This window comes from Macaca nemestrina, chromosome 4 (assembly GCF_043159975.1).
Source record: "Macaca nemestrina isolate mMacNem1 chromosome 4, mMacNem.hap1, whole genome shotgun sequence".
In the NCBI taxonomy this organism is placed as follows: domain Eukaryota; kingdom Metazoa; phylum Chordata; class Mammalia; order Primates; family Cercopithecidae; genus Macaca; species Macaca nemestrina.
The window spans coordinates 52051771-52072617 of NC_092128.1; the positions used below are offsets into that span (position 1 = coordinate 52051771).

Consider the following 20847-nt stretch of genomic DNA (forward strand, 5'->3'; position numbering starts at 1 on the left):
CACTCTGTAGCTTTAGCTAGAGTTGACCACCATGTCCTTCTGTAAACTCATAAGCTGGGACTCAACACATTTTTACTGATGCTGAGCTCACATTTTATCAGCATGGTAGGCCCTGGGCCAGGAACTGAGGATACGAAGTAAGCCGAGATATGGCCCTGTCCTCTCAGAGCTTGCATTACACCACAGCCATCTGTTTCTGTTCGAACTTCTCTAGCCATTTTTTTTTTCTGCATCATTTGCTGAATTATCTTCTTCCAGCCATTCCTAAAATGCTATCATTTCCCATATTTTGTTCTTCTCATCCTCCCTCTGCCTTGGTTCCCAGGCGAGCTTATCTAGACCCGTGCCTCTAGTGCCCCTTCTATACTTAAGAGCCTCCAGGTCTGTGGCTGCCTATTGATGGGCCCTTGGCCCAGTAAACTTGCTCTCATCTGTAACCACCCACAGAAATCTCAACCCCAAAATGGTCAAAATAATTCTATTCTCTCAAACCTTCTCGTTCTCTTATACTCCCTGTCTTGGTTGGGAGGTCACAATCACCTGACTAGCCAAGCTGGAAAACCTTAACGCCATCATTCAACTCCTCTGTCATCCTTATTCCTCAAACTCACTCCTGTTGTGCCTCTAAATGCTCTTGAAGTCATTCTCAACTCTCCCAGGGGATCCTGGGTGTCGGTCTGGGCCCAGGACACCCAGTGGCCCTCTGTTGGCCTCAGTGCCGGGTGATGAGTTGGGTTCCCTAAAGCCAGAGTGGGGCTGACATGAGGAGGCGGTTCTAAGCCGCGTGTGTGCACAAGAGTAATTTCCTCAGCTTGCAAAATTCCCAGTGCCCAGGCCTCTCACCCACGCCTACCTCAAAATCTCTGGGGTAGGCCTGGTATCAGGATTTCTTTATAGCTCCTCAAGAAGGTCCAGGGTGCAGCCAGTGGCGTAGGTCATATTTCAGTTAGGATGAAAGACTGCTGAGGAAGCTGCGACAGGTCAGTTGGAAAATCAGCCTGTCAGCTTTGTTTCCAGAAGTGACCCTGAGCCCTCAAGCTTGGTGCCCACATCCTACATAAGCCACTAGCCCTCGGGGCATATATGTGGATAAAGACTAGCTCGGACTCTGCTCTTTTTCCTTGCTTATCTGTTATTCAGCTATGAACATCTGACACAGAAATGGGAGAGGTTACCAGCCCCCCGTGAATGCTCCTGGTAAAATCTGCCCTCAGGAAAGGCTTTGGATTTGGGTGAGGAGTTTGGGCCTGGGGCTAACACGGATTTGCAATGTCTGTGTGGATTATTTTTCCTGAGTCCCAAAGATTCACTTAGCTGCAGCACACTTGGTAATCTTAAAAAGAGGATTCAGTTAATTGAACATGGTTCATTTTTCTCATCTTAACAAGTTGGTCATTTTTGTCGTCTTAACAAGTTGGAATGAGTTCATCCAAAACAGTTGTCCTGCTGTGGGTGCATCACAAATCTGTTTTCTTTTGCTTCTCTTTAAAAATGTCTCCTGAGTGATTTCATCAGCAGTGCTGTTGCTAAGCCTATATTTAGCAACTGAAAATCATGCTCAGAAATACTGTCATGCTTTTTTAAAAAGGCATACCCATCCCTCCACACATGGCTGATTCCAGAACCTTCATGCCCTTAGCAAAAAATTGAGCTCTCCTTCAGGGATTCAAAAAAATACTCTTGCTGCACCCCAAGCTCTTGGCAATGAGGGGACTTTTGTCCTAGAGAATGTTCTTTCTTATGTATTATTGCAAAACAATTTTGTTCTTGCATACTGAAGCACCACTGGATGAATTTCTTTCCCTTGTAGACAAACTGAGGGTGAGTATTGCTCTTTAAATGTCAGTAAATTTGTTTTAGCTTCTGGGGCAAACCTTGTTGTATATTCATTCTGTTCCTCCCAGCGTAATGTGTTAGGTTGTCATAAAATAGGGCAAATTGAGGATAGTGTAACTACTGCTGCTGAGCAAATGGCAAATAGTCAACTATCCTGCCTTCCTGTTTTCTTCGGACACCAGATGCTTTCTGGAGCTTAAATGAATACTAGTCAAGTTCATTTGAAAATCAGAGTAATGACTTACTCATGGGACCAAGTGGTATAAGTGGGGGCAGTTGTATGTGTTCAGCCCGCATCAGGCAGGTGCCCCAGACACATGTGCTCCCTCAGATGCAGAGGCAGCCACCTGACTTACGCCTGTGGGTCTGTAACTGTTGAATGTGTTTTCAATAAAGATAGAGTTTCTGATGCAAAGATTTCTTAAGCTCTGTAACAGTGGTGGGGTTGGCCTCAAATCCATTTACTCTGGATATTTGCCATGGAGAACAACTCTTCTTCTTATGGCCCTCTTTGAGTAGAAGTACACTTTTATGATGGCAAAAATGTTCACAGACCTTATTAGCCTAGTGGTACTTTTATCTACACCATCAGAGAATGCTTGGTGCCATGTGCATCCTTGGATCCCTTGCCTTCTCACCGTGGTCCAGGGTCCACAGTCTGGAAGCCATTCCCTCAGCTCTTCTGTATTTCTGCAGAACTCCCAAGATCTCCATTGATGGAGGGTAATGTTTCTCCTCCGGGTACCCCTATGTCACTAGCTACCTATCAGTTCTGTGAACAGAGTGTCTGAGATAGGACCAAGAGGGAGGACAGAAGCAGGGAAAATCCTGAGCTTAACTGCTTATTGAGGCATGTAGTGTATCTTTACATCACTTACGCATTTCAGTACTTACTAATCACACTGAATATTTAAATGCCTGACAAAAATCAGTGTTGTTCTCCATGAAAACCTCCACTTGGCTAGTTTGTGTCACATTGAGCAGTGTTGCCATGTTACCACAAACCATTCCTCTACTAATCGTGTTTCGTTTTTTCCCAATAAGGATAGCCTCAATAATCTACTTATTTTGGTTACAAACCAGAGTTAAGACTGTTACATAATGCTTGGCCTGACTTCCAAGAAAGCTAATGTTTTGCTTAAGCAAATGAAGTAATTTAATAAGTACTCGAAAATCTTGCTCTAATTTCATGTGGGAGGGCAGCTTCATCTTTTTTCCCCCATACTTCTGATGGTGTTCTTGATGACTACCCAAAAATCTAACCACTCATTTCTGATCTTTCTTCTACATATTGTGTAATTTATGTGATTTCTTATCCTTTTAAATGCCAATGAAACTACGTTGATTTTTGTACATCAAATATATCTAACCCATTCACTGTGAAATGATTATAGTTCCTGTGAATATAAACACTTCTTAGACACTGATACATACATCTCACTGTCTTAAAGACGGATGAGCTTGCCTGTAATCCCAGCACTTTGGGAGGCCGAGACGGGCGGATCACGAGGTCAGATCAAGACCATCCTGGCTAACCCGGTGAAACCCCGTCTCTACTGAAAAATACAAAAAACTAGCCGGGCGAGGTGGCGGGTGCCTGTAGTCCCAGCTACTCAGGAGGCTGAGGCAGGAGAATGGCGTGAACCCGGGAGGCGGAGCTTGCAGTGAGCTGAGATCTGGCCACTGCACTCCAGCCTGGGTGACAGAGCCAGACTCCGTCTCAAAAAAAAAAAAAAAAAAAAAAGGGACGGATGAGCTCTTGCGGATTTCTTTACTGTATATGATTCTGTAGGGACTACATTTAGGGAGTGGAGACAATTTCCAGGATGGCATACCAACTAGAAGCATATTACTAAAAGAAGCAAGTTTTTTTCATAGACAAGTATCTCCATTAAGGGTCAGCTCTGAGTTGAACTAAGGCATCTCACAAAACATTGTTCTCTAAGAGCACTAAATTCCATCTTGCATGCCAGTTGAGAGTGGTATGTTAGCTAGGACTTGAAAACTGGGAATGTGAGCTGAGTAATGGTATGAACTTACATCTTATTTAAAACAGCTACACTTCTTCAGTAAGGGCTTGCCCAGCCCTCCACATACCTGATTTAAAGTACTCCTGCCCTGACCAGAGCATGGAGCCAGCCTTCAGGGATTCCAAAATGCCGGATCCTACTAAGTCAAGGCTGTTGATACAGAAGTTAGATAGTTTCACAAACCTTGTGACTCCAAGGTGGTTTGCATTCTTTACTGCTCCCTGGAGTTAAAAAAGGCTTTTCTTAAAAGGGAGCATTTGAAGCTGAGTCCTAAGAGATAAAGAGCTGCACAAGAAAGCAAGCAAGGAAGGGTATTCTAAGGACAGGAAGATAATGTGCAAAGGGCTAAGAGAATGTGGCTCTTTAACTGAAACATTCAGTATGGCCAAAGATAAACAGGCCCTTTGGCACACCCTACTTTGTTAGGCAGAGACAGCTTTATTTCAGTGTAATATATGAACAGACACCCTTGATCTTTCCCTAGGTGGGCAGTCAGGTTGGGCTATACAAATGGGGCAAACATGCTTTGCACATTACTTGGTAACACAAAAATGGAAATTAATGATTTGGGGATTTTAGGCCACATCAAGCTATCTAAAACCCAGCAGTAGCATAGAAAGGGCTGGGAGCAGCTTGATGATGAAGCTGGTATTCAGTTGGGTTGAGTCTAGGAACTGACCAGAGCATGCAGCCAGCCTTCAGGGATTCCAAAATGCTGGACCCTGCTAAGTCAAGACTGTTGATACAGAAGTCAGACCTTTCCACATTTCCTATAAAGAATAGGGCATGGCAAGTGCTGTAATACTTCAGGGAGAGACCTCTTGCTACAACATGGAAGACTGACCAGAACAAGGGAGAAATAGCACCAGGATGATCACCACCTAAGAGGCTACAGCAATCATTAGGGCACAAGATAGCAAGGGTTCAAAGTGAAGGAAAGGGGAGAGGAGGGACTGGATGTGGAAATGGGTGTAGCAAATTAATAGGATTTGGTAACTGTTTAGGTGTAGGAGGGGAAAAGAACTTAGAGACCTTAAGTTGATGGTGCCCTTTGTTGAAATAAGGTAAGGCAGGCTGAATGCTGCCCGTTTTTTGACAAGTGAGTTTGAGGGCTACCTGGAAGCAAGTCAGATAAAACTGTCCAGAGGACAGGAAGAAGCAAAGATCAGGAGGGGGAGGTCAGGGCTGGAACTTAAGAGATTTGAAATCCCTTTACGTGGACAGTGGCTGGTGGGATGGAAGGGCACTACAAACTGATGAGTGATAGCCAGACTCTGGGGAAGGGTATTCCCCATAATTCAATGAAAAATCTTGAACAAACCCAATTAGATTAGTATTTTCAGTATTAGAGCAAAAAGAAAACCACTTAAGAATTAAGTGCTATTGTGTGTGAACTGAGTAATGGTATTAACTTATATCTTTACATAAATGCTCCAATCTCAAAGTGAAATTTTGAAGAAAATATAATTATGACAAAAATGTGTTTGTGTATCTGGTACTTAAACAGACCAAAAATTAAAAATTAATCTTGTAGCCATTCTTTTTAGCTCCACTTAAACAGATGATCTGGTTCAGGGACTAATGAACTTTTTCTGTAAAAGAAGGGTCAGATATATTTCAGACTTTGCAGGCCACATGGTCTCTGCCTCAACTATTCAACTCTGCCATTGTGTGAAAGCAGCCACAGACAATACATAAATGAATAAGCATCAGGCTAGATTCAGCCTGCAGGCAGTTTGCTAACCCCCAACCTAATCCATGAGAACACCATAATCATAAATAATGGAATGGTACCACATTCCCTTGATTAAATTCAGACTGCCTCCCAATCATATATTTTGCCAATAATTACAGTCCAAGAGCATTTATTCTAGTTGTTGGTTGTTCATAGTTCATCAAATAACAGGAATATAATGCATCTACTGGTGTTACCGAATGTGTCAAAGGGCCCCATCCCCCTGTACTCTTGAGCATGCCTTTCAGAGGCACAGGATGCCCCTTGTGAGCTCTGGGAGTAGGCACAAGTGCCTATTCCGTTGCAGGCGTCTTCAGTAGGGAAGCAGGGAAGAGGGAAATTGAGAACATACTTACACAGCCAGAGGGCTCTGAGTACATGACTAGACCACTAAGAACAATGCAGACTGAAAACATGGTTATAGTTTTTCACTCTAAACATAGTCACCGTAGTAACAGTACCAGTAAATGAGTGAAGGCTGTTGGTCACTTGGCTTGAGAAACTGAGCATTAACAGTTCCAGAAATGAGCTTATTAATAATTTTTATATATTGGTATCCCCTAATCTGTTTTATGTGATTTATGTCATATTTTGACATTGTTTTCATTTTGGTTTTCAGGGGAGCCCTGGAAGCTTACGTTCAATCAGTGAGAAGTAGAGAAGGCAAAGAATTTGCACCAGTTTATCCCATAATGGTTCAGCTGCTTCAGAAGGCTATGTCTGCTCTTCAGTAACAATATGAAAGCTTTGTTGATCTCCACTTTGTGCTAACCCATTCATAGTTGGCAGTTAACACATACTCCAAAAGACAGCTACTATCCACTATTTTAAGAATGTAATTGATTGTTCTGTACTTCCTGTCGACCTTTATTTACCTCTTTAGCACTTATACTTTAGCATAAAAATGTCGAGTCATCACCTTTTAATTCCATGGACCTGATTTGTTCAGAAAGATGTTTTCCTCTTTCAGATTTTTGTACAAGGCTAAAATTTCTTTTCCATCCATAACCGAGTCCTCCTATGGGTACATAAACCCAAAGTCCCCACTTCTTTTAAAAGGATATGAACACGTTATATAATACGTACCCTGCTTCCCCCAACCCTGCCTTCTTCACTAAATAAGCATGTAGGCTCAGTGGTTTCCAAATTTGGCTGCACATTCGTATCACCAGAGGAGTTTTTAAAAATCCTGATGCCCAACTTGCACTCTAATTAACATGTCTGGGAGTGGGAGCCTGACACCAGTATTTAAAAAAACAAACAAAAAAAATCCCCAAAATGATTCCAATAGACAACAAAGTTGAGGAACCACTGGCACATCCCAAAGCTAAGATACAGGGTTAAATGGCCTTGTTTAAGTATGTCATACTCTATCTTTAAATAAAGCAAGGCTTTTGTTACACTTTGTCATACCATCATTAAAAGCAGACCTTTGGGCTGTTTAACCTTGTAACAAAGATACCATGTGAAAAATAAAAATTTTTATTCTATAGAGATTCTCTATAACTGGTAGATAATCTAAGTCCTTATTTTCTGATGGCTCTTGTTCCGCTATTAACATTTTTGTTTTTAATTTTTAAAATCCCATCAGCAGCCTCCTAATTAGCAGTGTTAGGAATCTGCCTTATGTTTTCCATCTCCTGAACCTGTTATTCTGAGAACTCATAAATAAAATTCAGCCAAGATTAATCAGTAAATGTCAGAGATAAGCAACTTTTTTTTCCATTTATTTGAAATAATATACAAGAATATAGTGTGCAAAATTTAGGGGCAACATCATGAAGAAGTGTAATGAACTGAAATCAATTTTACAGCTGTGATTCCTAACCAGAAACACCACTTGGTAAGTAACATGAAAAGCCATGATTGTAGCTCAGAGCAAAAGCAGCTGTATTGCCAATGTATTTGCTCTAATTTTAGACAGTTGGAGGAAATTAAAGTGCAAGTGTTGCACTGCAATAAGTGCAAAGTCTGCCCCCACCATAAAGATTATGATGACAAAATATATTTAAGATACATGGCTGAGGAGATATAGAACACGAAGTTAAAAAATACAATGGTGTTGACTGTTAATAGCACCATTACAGTGACTATATCCCAATGCTATTAACTAACTTTACCTTGGCCTGGGCTAGGTCTCCATTGGAAATAATGGATGGCTGCTGCCACCTGGTGCATCAACTCAGCATGCCATGGTAACTGCAGCAGGTGGCTCTTAGAAGCTGGGACACCAACACCAGCCACCTGCCACATGTTCTGGTAGCCTCTTGGCACTGACCAGACTAGGAGCGCCTATGTTTGGCACAGATGCTGAGCCATGTGGTGGTTACTCAAAGAAAGGCCGACTCCCAGCTTCTGCTTCATTCCATCATGTGTACAATACAGATTAATAAGCAGTAAGGAGCCAATGTATAAACAGCAGTTACATATTTTTTAAATTCCCCTTTCGTACAATTTAAAATAAAACATGTATACACTTTTCCTCTCTTTCTACTGTACTTTAGCACCACAGGATATCAATTTTCAAGCCTATATTACCTGATAGACATATATGAAGTTTGGAAGAAAAATAAGGCAATTTGGTTTAAAATGTTGATAGTTTTAGCTTAATGCTCTAATGGAGAAAGCAAATCCTCACTCATATTATTAAATCATTTCAAGACTCAATGCTATCAGTATCTTATGGTCACACGAATTGAGGACAAATGGTGAGACCTTGATCTTCTTAAGTCTTTCCATCAAGAGTCAATGTATATGCAAATATAGACTTAAGAACATAAGCATCCTGGTTTAATGTTGTTGTGAGCCCTGTGGAAATAAAAAACTCAGTGAATGTTTACAAATCAATACATAGTAACCCTATATATGAAAGCTAAGATGTATAAGATGTTTATAAATTTACTATTAGAAAATACTGCTTCTTAAAGGTGATTTTAAAAAGCTAGCTGATATCTGATGGCTCAAGCATCCAGAAAATGTATGCAATCTTAAGACATTGACTAGGATGAACAGAAAAGGATACAGGCGAAGTCCTAACACAAGAAATTCTAAATTAACCAAGAACTTCCAAAACTCAGTTCAGTCACCTCTCTCGTCTGACTACTGACCACTATTTTTAAAGAAATTCTTGAAAAATTTAAACAGATGTGACCTGCATGTTACTAAGAAACAGGCACAAGTACACAGAGTGAATTTAAAGTATCTTTGGCCAGCTCTCCTACTATAAACTACTGATATCTTCACTTCATTTTTTAATGATATTTCAAATTGACCCCACTGTATCACACGCAATTTTCTTGCAATTAATATAAAAACACTGAACCTAAAAGATGCTAGTTTAGTAATGGAAAAGTAGTAAGAAACAAGTCTATCCAAGATAGCTTATCATACAGACTTATTGGCCACCCTTCCTGGGCCTTTCTATTTCTTCTCCCCCTCGAAATTTTTCAATCTAGAAATTCTGTGCCAATGGCACAAGTCCCCATGAATGGTAGCTAACATTCCCCCAACGCCTCCAGCCTCATTGGTCCCTCACCAATTAAGGAAAAGCTGTTGCGACATACCAAAAATTAGAGAAATTTTCTACTGTGATATTAATGGATTAATAATGCTTATCTTTCAACTCAACTAGAAATACTGTATTCCAAAATTATTTTTCCAACCAATGTTTAGAACAAACATTCTTTTTAAAGTTTGCCTGAGATTTCGACTTTCCATGCTAAGACAGTAAATGACACTTGAGGAAAGGCAGTCTTTATATGATGATGCGAAAACATTATTAGGTTTTGAAGTATAAAAATGCTAGAGATAACATCAACACAACCTCTTAAAGGTTGTAACAACTGCTCCAACATGCCAGTACACCTGCAGGGACGAGGCAAGATAATTTTAAACACTATTTATTGAAACATACTGAATTGGTTCTTTTCCTCTTCCAACAGTCAGGATTTAAACGTTTCTGTTCTTCAGCCAAAGCCTTTGCTTCTAATGTGTACATTCTTCTCTCTTCATTCTTCATTTTCTTCCACCTGTCACCAAGGATCACACTTATGGCTCTGTAAAATAAATATTTACACAATGCTGAAGGTACACATTTTTCATAAATCTCATGTCAAGTGCTGCTACTTCAGGAGAAAAATGTGAAGTTAAAAAATGAAAATCTTGTCTATCATAGAGATGGGAAAAGGTCAAGGCCGTAATACTCATTTCCAGTAAAATCTCGAGTCAAATAGTCCATTGTGCCGTATCAGCAGCATAAAGTACTCAACTTGTACTAAAAGCTAATCTCACTCTCTATTTGTGCCCGTAACCTATCAAATAGTTTTGATACAGGTCTTTTTTCATTCACACAACCATAGTGTAAGTGTAGAATTAACTATGCATGCCTTACTATTTCTCTCAAGAGAAAACCAAATAAATAAACCTTTAGGCAATATATTTTATTACTTGAGAAAACTGGATAAACTCAAAATGGTAAGAAGTTGAACTGATAGAATACATCATGACTAAAATTAGAAGCTATTTTCTCCTGTTTGTTACTCTGCTATGAAACCTAAAACAGTCTCAACTAGGGCATACAGATGTAAACCACCTTCCTTCTACAAAGACCTTTTAACCATTCACTTCATGACACCCATATAAGACGGACATAAGGTCCTGGAAATTTTGCACAAAGCACATCAAGTGATTTTTTTTTTTTTTTTTGAGACGGAGTCTTGCTCTGTCGCCCCGGCTGGAGTGCAATGGCGCCATCTCGGCTCACTGCAAGCTCCGCCTCCCAGGTTCCTGCCATTCTCCTGCCTCAGCCTCCCCAGTAGCTGGGACTACAGGCGCCCGCCACCACGCCCAGCGAATTTTTTTTGTATTTTTAGTAGAGACGAGGTTTCACCATGTCAGCCAGGATGGTCTCGATCTCATGACCTCGTGATCCGCCCATCTCAGCCTCCCAAAGTGCTGGGATTACAGGCGTCAAGTGATTTTTATACTAACTAATATGGAAGCCAAAGCAACAGGCATTTGTGCCTTCGAACAGTAATAAACCACAGAAGCTCTCCTACAAGTGTATTTGTCTTTTTATCCAATAAGTTAATGCAGTTAAACATTGTGCTGCATTTTCCTTTATTATAAACCAATTGTTGGGCTGGATGTTGTGACTCATGCCTGTAATCCCAGCACTTCTGGAGGCCAAGGCAGGCAGATCACTTGAGGCCACGAGTTCAAGACCAGCCTGGCCGACATGGTAAAACCCCATCACCCCTCTCTACTATTTGCCAGGTGTGATGGCACACGCCTGTAATCACAGCTACTGGGGAGGCTGAGGCACTAGAATCGCTTGAACCCAGGAGGCAGAGGTTGCAGTGAGCCGAGATCCCACCATTGCACTCCAGCCTGGGGAACAGAACGAGACTCTCTCAAAAATAAATAATAAAATGAAAATCAATTTGTATATTCCACTTGCAGAACCCATTTAAAAAAAACTTTTAGTCTTGGGTTAAAGGTACCGTATAATGGTTGACACATTTAAACAAAGCAATACATATTCACACCATCTCAGTCATCCACAGTAAGAAAGAATATGAGATGTTTTTCAAGGGGCCGGCACTGGGAAACAAATTTATTCTTTTAAGTTAAAAGATGACAGGTAATGAAATGTACACAATGCTATAGACTATACGCTGTATTCCCTAACAACTATAAAATACACACATCTAAAGATTATTTCTGCAGTGAATGTTACATCCAGATGGACATTTATAGCAACTTAAAATGAGCTACATGTCTCTGACCTATTCTAGTCTCCATTCCCTCAGAATTTGCCTCCAAATGAGAATTTATTCACTGAATTAAGGCAGCTTTATTAGAGACAGGGAAAAATCCATTTTCAAAATTATGTATGACTTATTCCGTTTAGAGAGAGGTGACATCTGATGGCCCTCGGTGTTAGATGATTACCAGTATACCACATGGCAGCAATGCTAAAATGCAAAGAAAATATTACATTTGGCTGGGCACGATGGCTCACATCTTTAATCCCAGCACTTTGGGAGGCAGAGGTGGGCAGATCACCTGAGGTCAGGAGTTCGAGACCAGCCTAGCCAACAAGATGAAACCCCATCTCTACTAAACTACAAAAAATTAGTCAGGTGTGGTGGTGCATGCCTGTAGTCCAAGCTACTTGGGAGGCTGAGGCAGGAGAATCATTTGAACCTGGGAGGCAGTGTTTGCAATAAGCTGAGATCACACCACTGCACTACAGCCTGGGTGACAGAGCAAGATTCCCTCTCAAAAAAAAAAAAAAAAAAAAAAAAAAAAAAAAAAAAAAAAAAAAAAAGATTTATGAGCAATAAAGGATATAACCTGATTTAGAGATTCTATAAAAAGATCAGAAAACAAAACACCTAAAGATAAAATGAGATTTACACTTCTTATCATCAGGATAGTCCAGTCCCCCAGGATTGTAAATAAATACAGAATGCATCCCAGCTGACATTCTCAACTACTGGCAGGGAAGAGACTTATAGGGACGTGAATCCCGTTTCTAGAAGTCAAAGGATATGTTTAATAATACCAGAAATGTACAAAAAGAGAAATGCAGCATGTACCTGTCACTAAATCCGAGGCCATTTTCTCAAAAATTGAACAAGGGGAAAGGTACAAATTATTCTTAAAATGTCCTTAAAGCCTAAAAGTCACAGAGAAGTAGACTTCCAAACTAATTTTTTTAAGAAAACACAGTTAAACCCCCCCTTTTTACTGAAGAAATGGATTACAACTTAGATTAATTGCCAAAAGTCACACAAATGACAGATCCAAGAGTTAAAAAATTTCAATAGTATTAAAAAGTCTCTTAGGGCTGGGCCCAGTGGCTCATGCCTGTAATCCCAGCATTTTAGGAGGCCAAGGTGAGTGGATCACTTGCTCAAGAGTTCGAGACCAGCCTGGCCAACATAGTGAAACCTCGTATCTACTAAAAATGCGAAAAATTAGCTGGGCGTAGTGGCACATGCCCATAATCCCAGCTACTCGGGTGCCTGAGGCAGGAGAATCACTTGAACCCACGAGGCAGAGGTTGCAGTGAACCAAGATCCTGCCACTACACTCTAGCCTGGATGACAGTGAGACTCTGCCTCAAAACAAACAAACAAAGGCTCTTAGAATTCTTGACTCGTAATTCCACACTTAGGTATCTTAAGGAATAAGGAACTAGGACAAAGCTATTCATTACTGTGTTACATCTGACTTTTCTCATGATATCAAGATAAAGGAAACAGTAGTTTTGATCCTCAGGATACAAAGACTGGAAGAAGACAGCTTTATTAATATATGGAGAACCTGACTGGTATGAGAGGGATTCAGTAGTACAGGAATTGGAGATGAGTAAGGGTACAGGCAACAGAGTAGGAAGGACTTGAGTTGATTTGTATTCCCAGCTTCCACTGAGGACAGCTCTTAAGTTCAGCCTTTTGACAACTCTGGCAACTTGCTACAAATTGCCAGTTCCCCGTACAATCCATAGTTGACTTAGTTTCGCTGTTCTATAAAGATACAACTATCAATTGTTAGAACTGTGTCCTGTAACAGGTAAATAAGATGATTTTAAAAGGTAGATCTTGCACTTTGGGCGGCAGGCAGATCGCTTGTACCCAGGAGTTTGAGAACAGCCTGGGCAACATGGCACAACCCCATCTCTACAAAAAATACAAAAATTAGCTGGGTGTGGTGGCATGTGCCTGTAATCCCAGCCATTCAGGAAGCTGAGGTAGGAGGATTAATGGAGCCTGGGAGATAGAGGCTACAGTGAGTCACACCGCTGTACTCCAGCCTGGGCTACAGCACAAATAATAAAAGGTAGATCCTTATTACTAAGGTAGGTAACCTAATTGTCTAGGTATTATAAAATAATTACATATAACCCTAAAAATTCCACTTAGTAACTTCTTAAAGTCAACCTGGCCAGGCACGGTGGCTCACGCCTGTAATCACAGCACTTTGGGAGGCCAAGGCGGGTGGTTCACCTGAGGTCAGGAGTTCGAGATCAGCCTGGCCAACATGGTGAAACCCTGTCTCTACTAAAAATACAAAAAATTAGCCAGGTGTGGTGGTGGGCACCTGTAGTCCCAGCTACTTGGGAGGCTGAGGCAGGAGAATTGCTTGAACCTGGAAGGCTGAGGCTGCAGTGAGCCGAGATTGTACCACTGCACTCTGGCCTGGGTGACAGAGCAAGACTCCATCTCAAAAAAAAAAGAAAAAAAAAAACAGTCAACCTATGAGTTGAATAAAAGCTATTAAAGAATAAGTTTACTTAACTATTCCAGTTACTATGAACCATATTGAAGTATTACTCATTTATTATAATCAGAATTATCACTATTTTTACCTGTTATCTTTCCCTGGATACATCTGAGTATATTCAACTCTGTATTTTTTGGCAAAAAGCATGAAGGCATTCATTGGTCTTTTGCACTTATTAGGAGAAGTGGCACTCACAGTCCCTGAGCTGTGGTTTTTAACAGCTTTAGCATACAAAGAATTGGAAGAGAGCTGTGATGATCCAGGTGAGCCACAGTTTTTACTGAATCCAGATCTTGCAAAGTCTTGACCACCAGGTCCTCCACAAGACAAAGATGCACGACGCTGGCGAGCCATACTACTTAACACATAAACTGCGGAAGAATCCATAGGTGTGAAGTCATAGCTATAAAATTAAAAAAAAAAGTAAGATTTTAATTCAATTTAGAATTCTGATTTCTAAAAAGCAGGTTTTAAAAAAAAAAAAAAAAACCCTTAACATGATTGGAAATTTCAGTGCATATCCCCCTGTATCATGTTACCAACACTAACAACTTTTGCCACTGATAGTTGCTTATAAAATGAAATCTGTGTATGTGCCAACTAAAATTAATTTCTTTAAAAAAACCTCTGTAGATAATACAAAAGCTTAAAAAAGACTTTGAACCTCCCAAAGGAATGTTATAATCAGCATACTTTATTCATAGCAAGTAACTCCTCCAAATCCTACACAACCCACTTATTTTTATTTTAAATTCATTTCTGGATAAATGTGACAATACAATTTCTTGGCCTATAGGCACCCAGACCTAGAAAATTAAAATGGAGTGGCAGGCAACATATCAGGCCTAAGGACTAAATACTACAGAAAACAAAAGGTTGGGAAAGGGCAATGAAAAGCTGTTAAATGTGGCTAAAAGAACTTAAGGCCAGGCCTGGTGGCTCACATCTGTAATCCCAACAGTTTGGGAGGCTAGGGTGGGTGGATCACCTGAGGTCAGGAGTTTAAGACCAGCCTGGGCAACATGGTGAAACCCCATCTCTACTAAAAATACAAAAATCAGCTGGGCACGGCAGCACATGCCTGTAATCCCAGCTATTCAGGTGGCCGAGGCAGGAGAATCGCTTGAACCCGGGAGGCAGATCATGCCACTGCACTCCAGCCTGGTCAACAGAGTGAGACTCTGTCTAAAAAAAAATCAAAAACAAATAAATAATTAAAGGAACTTAAAATGCCCAGTAATCTGGGTCATTTGTTTAGGTAGAGAGCCATACATACATCACTCTCCTGAAAGGGCATCCATGAACTATAACATAGCCTAATAACATAAAAAAGTTCATTGTAAAAACCCGCCTTTCTCAGGAAAGGCCACATTTTGTTCTGTATGTTCAGTTTACATAGACATGGAAATAAGCTAAAGAATTCTCTTGTTCCAGCATTAACTCTTTCTGCCTATAGTACTTTTCTGTCTTCTTGGCAGGAAACCTTTTATTCAGCTTCTAATCTCAACTTAGCTCCTACTTGCTTCTCTGAAACAGAAATTCCGGTAATACATCAAAATAGGTTAACATTAGCTACAGGAATACCATCTGCCTAAAGGTAAAACATGAGATTACAAAATTCTAAAGATAGATGGAAACAGCCAAAGGAATGAGGGTGGTCCATGCCACTGACTACACACAGTAAATGACTTTTACCAATTATCAAGTACATGATGTCTTTTTTCTGAAAGTATTGCATGAAATAAATGTACTTAAACTATGACTCCAAAATTACCTAATGAATGCTTAGCAATCAGTATTATGTCAGGAAAGCAATGTCTGCTTTCTAGGTTTGCAGTTTTTGTAAGGTATCTTCAGCCCCTCCCATACATAATTTAGAAAAATAGCAAACTTTAGCACTGACACAAAATTACCCATCTCTACTGATGGAAAATGATTACAACTTAAAATACCAAAAGATACTGGGTAAGCTAATTACTAAAATTTGAAAATTCCACCATCTAGTGGCACAAATATAACTATCATCTACTTCCATTACAGATACAACTTAAATCAGTTTTAAATATTCAGTCACAAAATTCAATGACTATTACTGTAGCAGTAATGACATAGAGTATCTTTAAAAATAGCTTCATCTTTTGCTATACTACCTTAGGTAAGCATTCACTCTCTTCACTAAAGCACCCGTACCCAAATGTGCCTTTCACAGCTCTACTTTGTGTACATGCCATTCCCTAAGCTTAGAATGCCCATTCCCACTTCACTGTCTGATCACTAGTCTTAATGGCAAACTCCACAATAATGTACTGCCTATTAACCATGTCACAGATATTAACTTATTTAATCCTTCCAATATTATCCCCATTTTACAGATTTTTTTTAAAGGAGCCATAGAAATATTAATTTACTCAAGCTTCCATAGCAAATCAATTGCAAAGCCAGGATTTGAATCCAAGCAGTCCAGATCGAGCTCACGTTCCTAACAGGCTACACTGCCTCTCAATCAGCATGTACATTTACTGTATACATTTACTAATCCATTTCCTTTTCTAGACTGGAAGCAAAGAGGCATGCCCATTCTTAACTCATTTTTTAACCAATTCTGAAAATAATAATGGAAAATTTCAATTGAGTTCAAATTCCAGCTAGTAATAAGACCTTGGCCAAGTTAAATAAACCCTATAGCCTCAGTTTACTTATCTGTGAAATTATGCTATGCAGTGGTGCCAAAAAGAACAATAAACGTAAGAAACAGGGCAGAAGCTGGCACAGTGTATTATGCCATTAGGGGTATCTATTATTGTAGAATTATCTTAGAATTATCTTAGGTGAGTAGCTAGAGTACTAAAAATTTGGAATCTTTACAAGATATGGGCTTGAATCCTAATTCTGACACTAACTGCCTTTATTTTGGGCTTTATTCCTTACCCTCTCAACTTTACTTCTCTCTGTAAAATGAGGATATAATCTACAAATAGGGTAATTAATATGAAATAAATTAACATTATATACATAGTAGGCACTCAATAAGTTTGTTAAATCATATTACTTGAACAGAAATGTCAACTTCAAAAAGTCAAAAAAACTGTTTTAAATGCCCGAGGCCTAGAAGGTTGGCCTCAATTCTCAAGTGTCTCAGAATGGACTGCTTACAACAGAACCTTGAATTACGTATGAGAACTCATCAACTGATTGCTGACTTCTGATTCTTCCTGAGCTAGACACTACTCACATGTCCTCTGTAAATCATGACCCGAGAGTTTGCTTGGAGCAATTCCACTTGGACTTTTTCCTCTTCTTACCTCTTTATCTTCTTGCCCTCCCTAGGCCAGGCATCATCTCCCTTAACCAATCCAATCCACAATGAAAATATAGTCACTTTCAGCATTTCAATTTTGTCCTGGTTTCTCCATGATGATACTACCCATTTCCACTCCTTTGCAAGGTGGGTGCTCCTGCTGTTATACTGAAGTCACTCAACAATAAAATGAGACCAATGACTAACGTCATCTTGGGAGTGATTATTATTCAGTGAGATCAAATGGTTAAGAATTTGCTATCTCAGAAAAACAGGAATTAGGCAGGCAAGTTTTCCCTTTTGCTTTAAAAAAGTTTTGTGCTATGTAATAATATGTAAAATTTACATATATATGTAAGTTATGAAGCATACAAATAAATCAGTGAACCCACAATTCAAATTAAGAATATTTCTAGTATCACTTAAAGTTCCATATTTGCCACTCCCAGAAATAACCACTCTCCTGAATGTTTATCATTCCTTTATTTTTTCAATTTTATTATGAAAATATTACTCATAAATACAATATATAAATACTATAGTAGCATTAGTTATATTACTATCTTTCTTAATATGTAAGACACAGTGTTTCATTATGCAGAAATGACTGCTATCCTTTCAAAAGTCTACTTACAAGGTTGACCCTTGACTAATTTCTAGAACTTGGATTTTGAGGGGTCCCATCATTCCCACAACTGAGTGGCTTACTATGCCTAAACTGGATGTACAAACAACAGTTTGCTCTGAATGCCTGCTTTCCTTTTGGAAGTCTGGATTTTGGTATGTGCCAGGCAGAAGAAACCTACGTGACTGCTCTCAATAAAACCCCTAGGTGCCCGAGTGAGTCTAACGAGCTTCCCTAGGAGATATTTCATATATGTTGTCACAGCCCACTGCTGGGGGAATAAAACATGCCCTTAATCCCACTGGGAGAGGATCCCTGGAAGCCTTGCTTCCCCCAGACTTCACCCCACATCTTTTCCCTTTCCCAGTTTTGCTTTGTATTAATATCTTTTTGCCATAATAAGTCACAGCCATGAGCACAACTATGTGCTGAGTCTTGTGAATTCTCTGAGCAAATCATCAAACCTGGGGGCTAGTCTTCAGGGACCCCTGACATAATTATATAATGTGTGCTACATACCATATATAATGGTTATTTTATTTATTTCTAAGGAACATGATTCCATAAAATAGACTCATACTGTATATTTCCAAGACTTATTTTTACTAAACATTGTCTTAAAAATTGATCCATGTCTTAAAGTGTATACCTAAGGTTCATTCATTTTCCACTAATTCCACTATGATTATAACAGAATTCATGGAGTCACTCTCCAGTTAATAAGTATTGACAGTTTCCACATTTTTGCTATCATGAGCAATACAGCTACAAACTTATTTGCACATCTCCTTGAGCATGATTACAAGAATTTACTTCTCTAGGATATATATAAAAGAGGAATGAAATTGCTAATACCTTTACAAGATAAAGCCAAATTATCTTCCAAAATTTTTCTATCAGGTTACAGTCTCACCAAAACATAGGAGTTATCACTAATCTATATATCCTAAGTATCAGTCATTAAAATTTTGACTCATTTTTCTAGTTTTTCAAAAAAGAGTGTGTATGAGGGATATAATCAAACAGCATTAAGAGTATAAGCTTGTAGACATTTATTGAGCATGTGGCTTGTGTCAGGCCCTATGCGATTTGCTTTTTTAATAATAGTTTCATCCTCATGATATATAAAATATATTAATTAAACTGAATGAAATAAAATCTACAGGCCAGCAGGGACTCTTGGGAATTCTCTAATTAGTGCCCGTACATGCCTATGGATTTGATAATCATCTTAAAGAAAGAATGTATCTTTAAATCCCAGATATCTACAAGCAGACTTTCTCTGGGTTCCTTCTAGGAGCAAGGTGACCAATTGTTCCAGTTTGTCTAGGACTGAGGGGTTTCCTGAAAGCTGGACTTTCAGCACAAAAACCAGGAAAAGCCCATATAAATGAAGATAGCTGACCAACCTTCTGGAGTCAGGACACGTTGGTTCTTGTCCTACTCTGCCGCTTACCAGCAACGTGATCTCAGGAATAACTACTTCCCCTCTCTAAGCCTTTAGATGTCAAGTTTGGCCTATTTTCTACTGTTTGTTAAACCATGCAACTAATGCCCTTGGTCAAAATAAGTATTAAACAAAGATACAGTTAACTAATATATCAAGAAAAATACAGTTAACTACAAAAAACACAAGAGATGTATAAGCTGTTTAAAAACAACTGGCCAGATACCACAACTTTTTAAATGTAACTATCAAAGCTGAACCATTAAACTCTTGGTCATGTAACGTGTGATATTCTTCCTTATCTAATCCTAAATGTTTTATAAACTCAATTTTCCTATATGACAACTATATGCAAAACTCTGTTAACTATTATACTTTAATTACCTAGTAAGTTTTCATTTCATCATTCTCAAATCTTTAAAGACTGAAATTCCTAAATATCCTACTTAACAACCATTAGGGAAATGAAGGGCAAACTTTAAGAGGAAAATAAAACAAAGAATTAATCCAATATTACCTTTTAAATGTATCAAAAACACCTGAATCATCAAAATTAATGGCATCGGGGTGTCCAGGAGGTAGACATACATCGCCAACATGAACTTCACAACATGGAATGCCATGCTGTACCACAGTCAAGCTTGGATAAAATGATGACCAACCTAAAGTTAAACAATGTTGCATAAAGGATGAGGACTCACAGAAAGCACCCTACTTCAGAACAGACATATCATTTCTATATCTTAAAAATAAAAAGTTATTGCTAAATCTCAAGAGATTCTCTAACACAAGTCATGTATCTTTACAATAAAGTACTAGATAAGTATTTCCTTTCAGCAATGTAAGAGCCCTCTAAAACTAGCTTATCATTCAGCATTTTATTATATATAGGGCTCCTCTATCAATCAGCACTTCCATCAGTCTACAATGACAATAAGTGATAAATGATGACTGAGACCATGAAATAGTTTCTGAATTACAAAATTATGTTTAACATGGTGTTACTATAATAAGGCTCTGAAGAGTGATTCAGGTTTATATCATATTTGGTAACTCTTAATGAAAATGTGATAACCAGATCACTACATTCCCCAAACTATACCAAGATAACAGAAAGTTTATTATAGTATGCTACATGAATCTAAAAATTTCTTACACTCACAGGAAATAGAGTTCCACCTGACTACTGCTAAGATACTTAAGCACCATTAGGTATTATTATAAGCATTCCCTATGGTAGTTTTTTATTTAGTTTGAAAGATGTTTTCCCCTCAAATTATTTTTTCTTAATCATCAAAGCTACAGACATAATTACAGATTTAAGAAGCTTTGTTTAAAAAACGTTACTACAAATGCAATTCAAGCCCTACCTTTATTTTTAACATAGAAAGGGTGGTCCAGCTTACACTCTACGGTAAGTAAACCATCTTCTACTGTACCAGGATCAAAAGTCAACTTCAGTACAGACTCGCCAAATGATACACTTTCTTCATGTGATAACAACTTTAGACCATCAGAACCATAGCCCTGAAAATATATGCATAGCGTGAATGAATTGGAAATATTCAATTCAAAACACTGTGA

The 20847-nt window shown here is 39.0% G+C and overlaps 2 protein-coding genes across 10 annotated transcripts in view; one reads left to right on the plus strand and one right to left on the minus strand.

Annotated features, from left to right (window-relative positions):
* The window catches only part of LOC105475313 (component of oligomeric golgi complex 5), a 372025-nt gene extending 364735 nt beyond the window's left edge, over nucleotides 1-7290 (plus strand). The window contains exon 22 of the mRNA XM_011730439.3: nucleotides 6221-7290. Within this exon, the coding sequence (XP_011728741.2) occupies nucleotides 6221-6335 (115 nt within the window). The 3' untranslated portion in view covers nucleotides 6336-7290. The remainder of the gene's footprint in view (nucleotides 1-6220) is intronic.
* Nucleotides 7291-7312: 22 nt separating this feature from the next.
* LOC105475308 (HMG-box transcription factor 1) overlaps nucleotides 7313-20847 on the minus strand; it is a 33519-nt gene continuing 19984 nt past the window's right edge. For 7 of the 9 annotated variants that reach the window (XM_071094688.1, XM_071094692.1, XM_071094695.1 and 4 more), the window contains 5 exons: nucleotides 20634-20790; nucleotides 19781-19925; nucleotides 13979-14296; nucleotides 9515-9656; nucleotides 8245-8409 (listed from right to left, as the gene is read on the minus strand). In XM_071094688.1, the coding sequence (XP_070950789.1) occupies nucleotides 8392-8409; nucleotides 9515-9656; nucleotides 13979-14296; nucleotides 19781-19925; nucleotides 20634-20790 (780 nt within the window). In that variant the 3' untranslated portion in view covers nucleotides 8245-8391. Of the gene's footprint in view, nucleotides 8410-9514; nucleotides 9657-13978; nucleotides 14297-19780; nucleotides 19926-20633; nucleotides 20791-20847 lie in introns of all 9 variants that reach the window. The other 2 variants (XM_011730435.3, XM_071094693.1) reach the window with 1 other exon arrangement.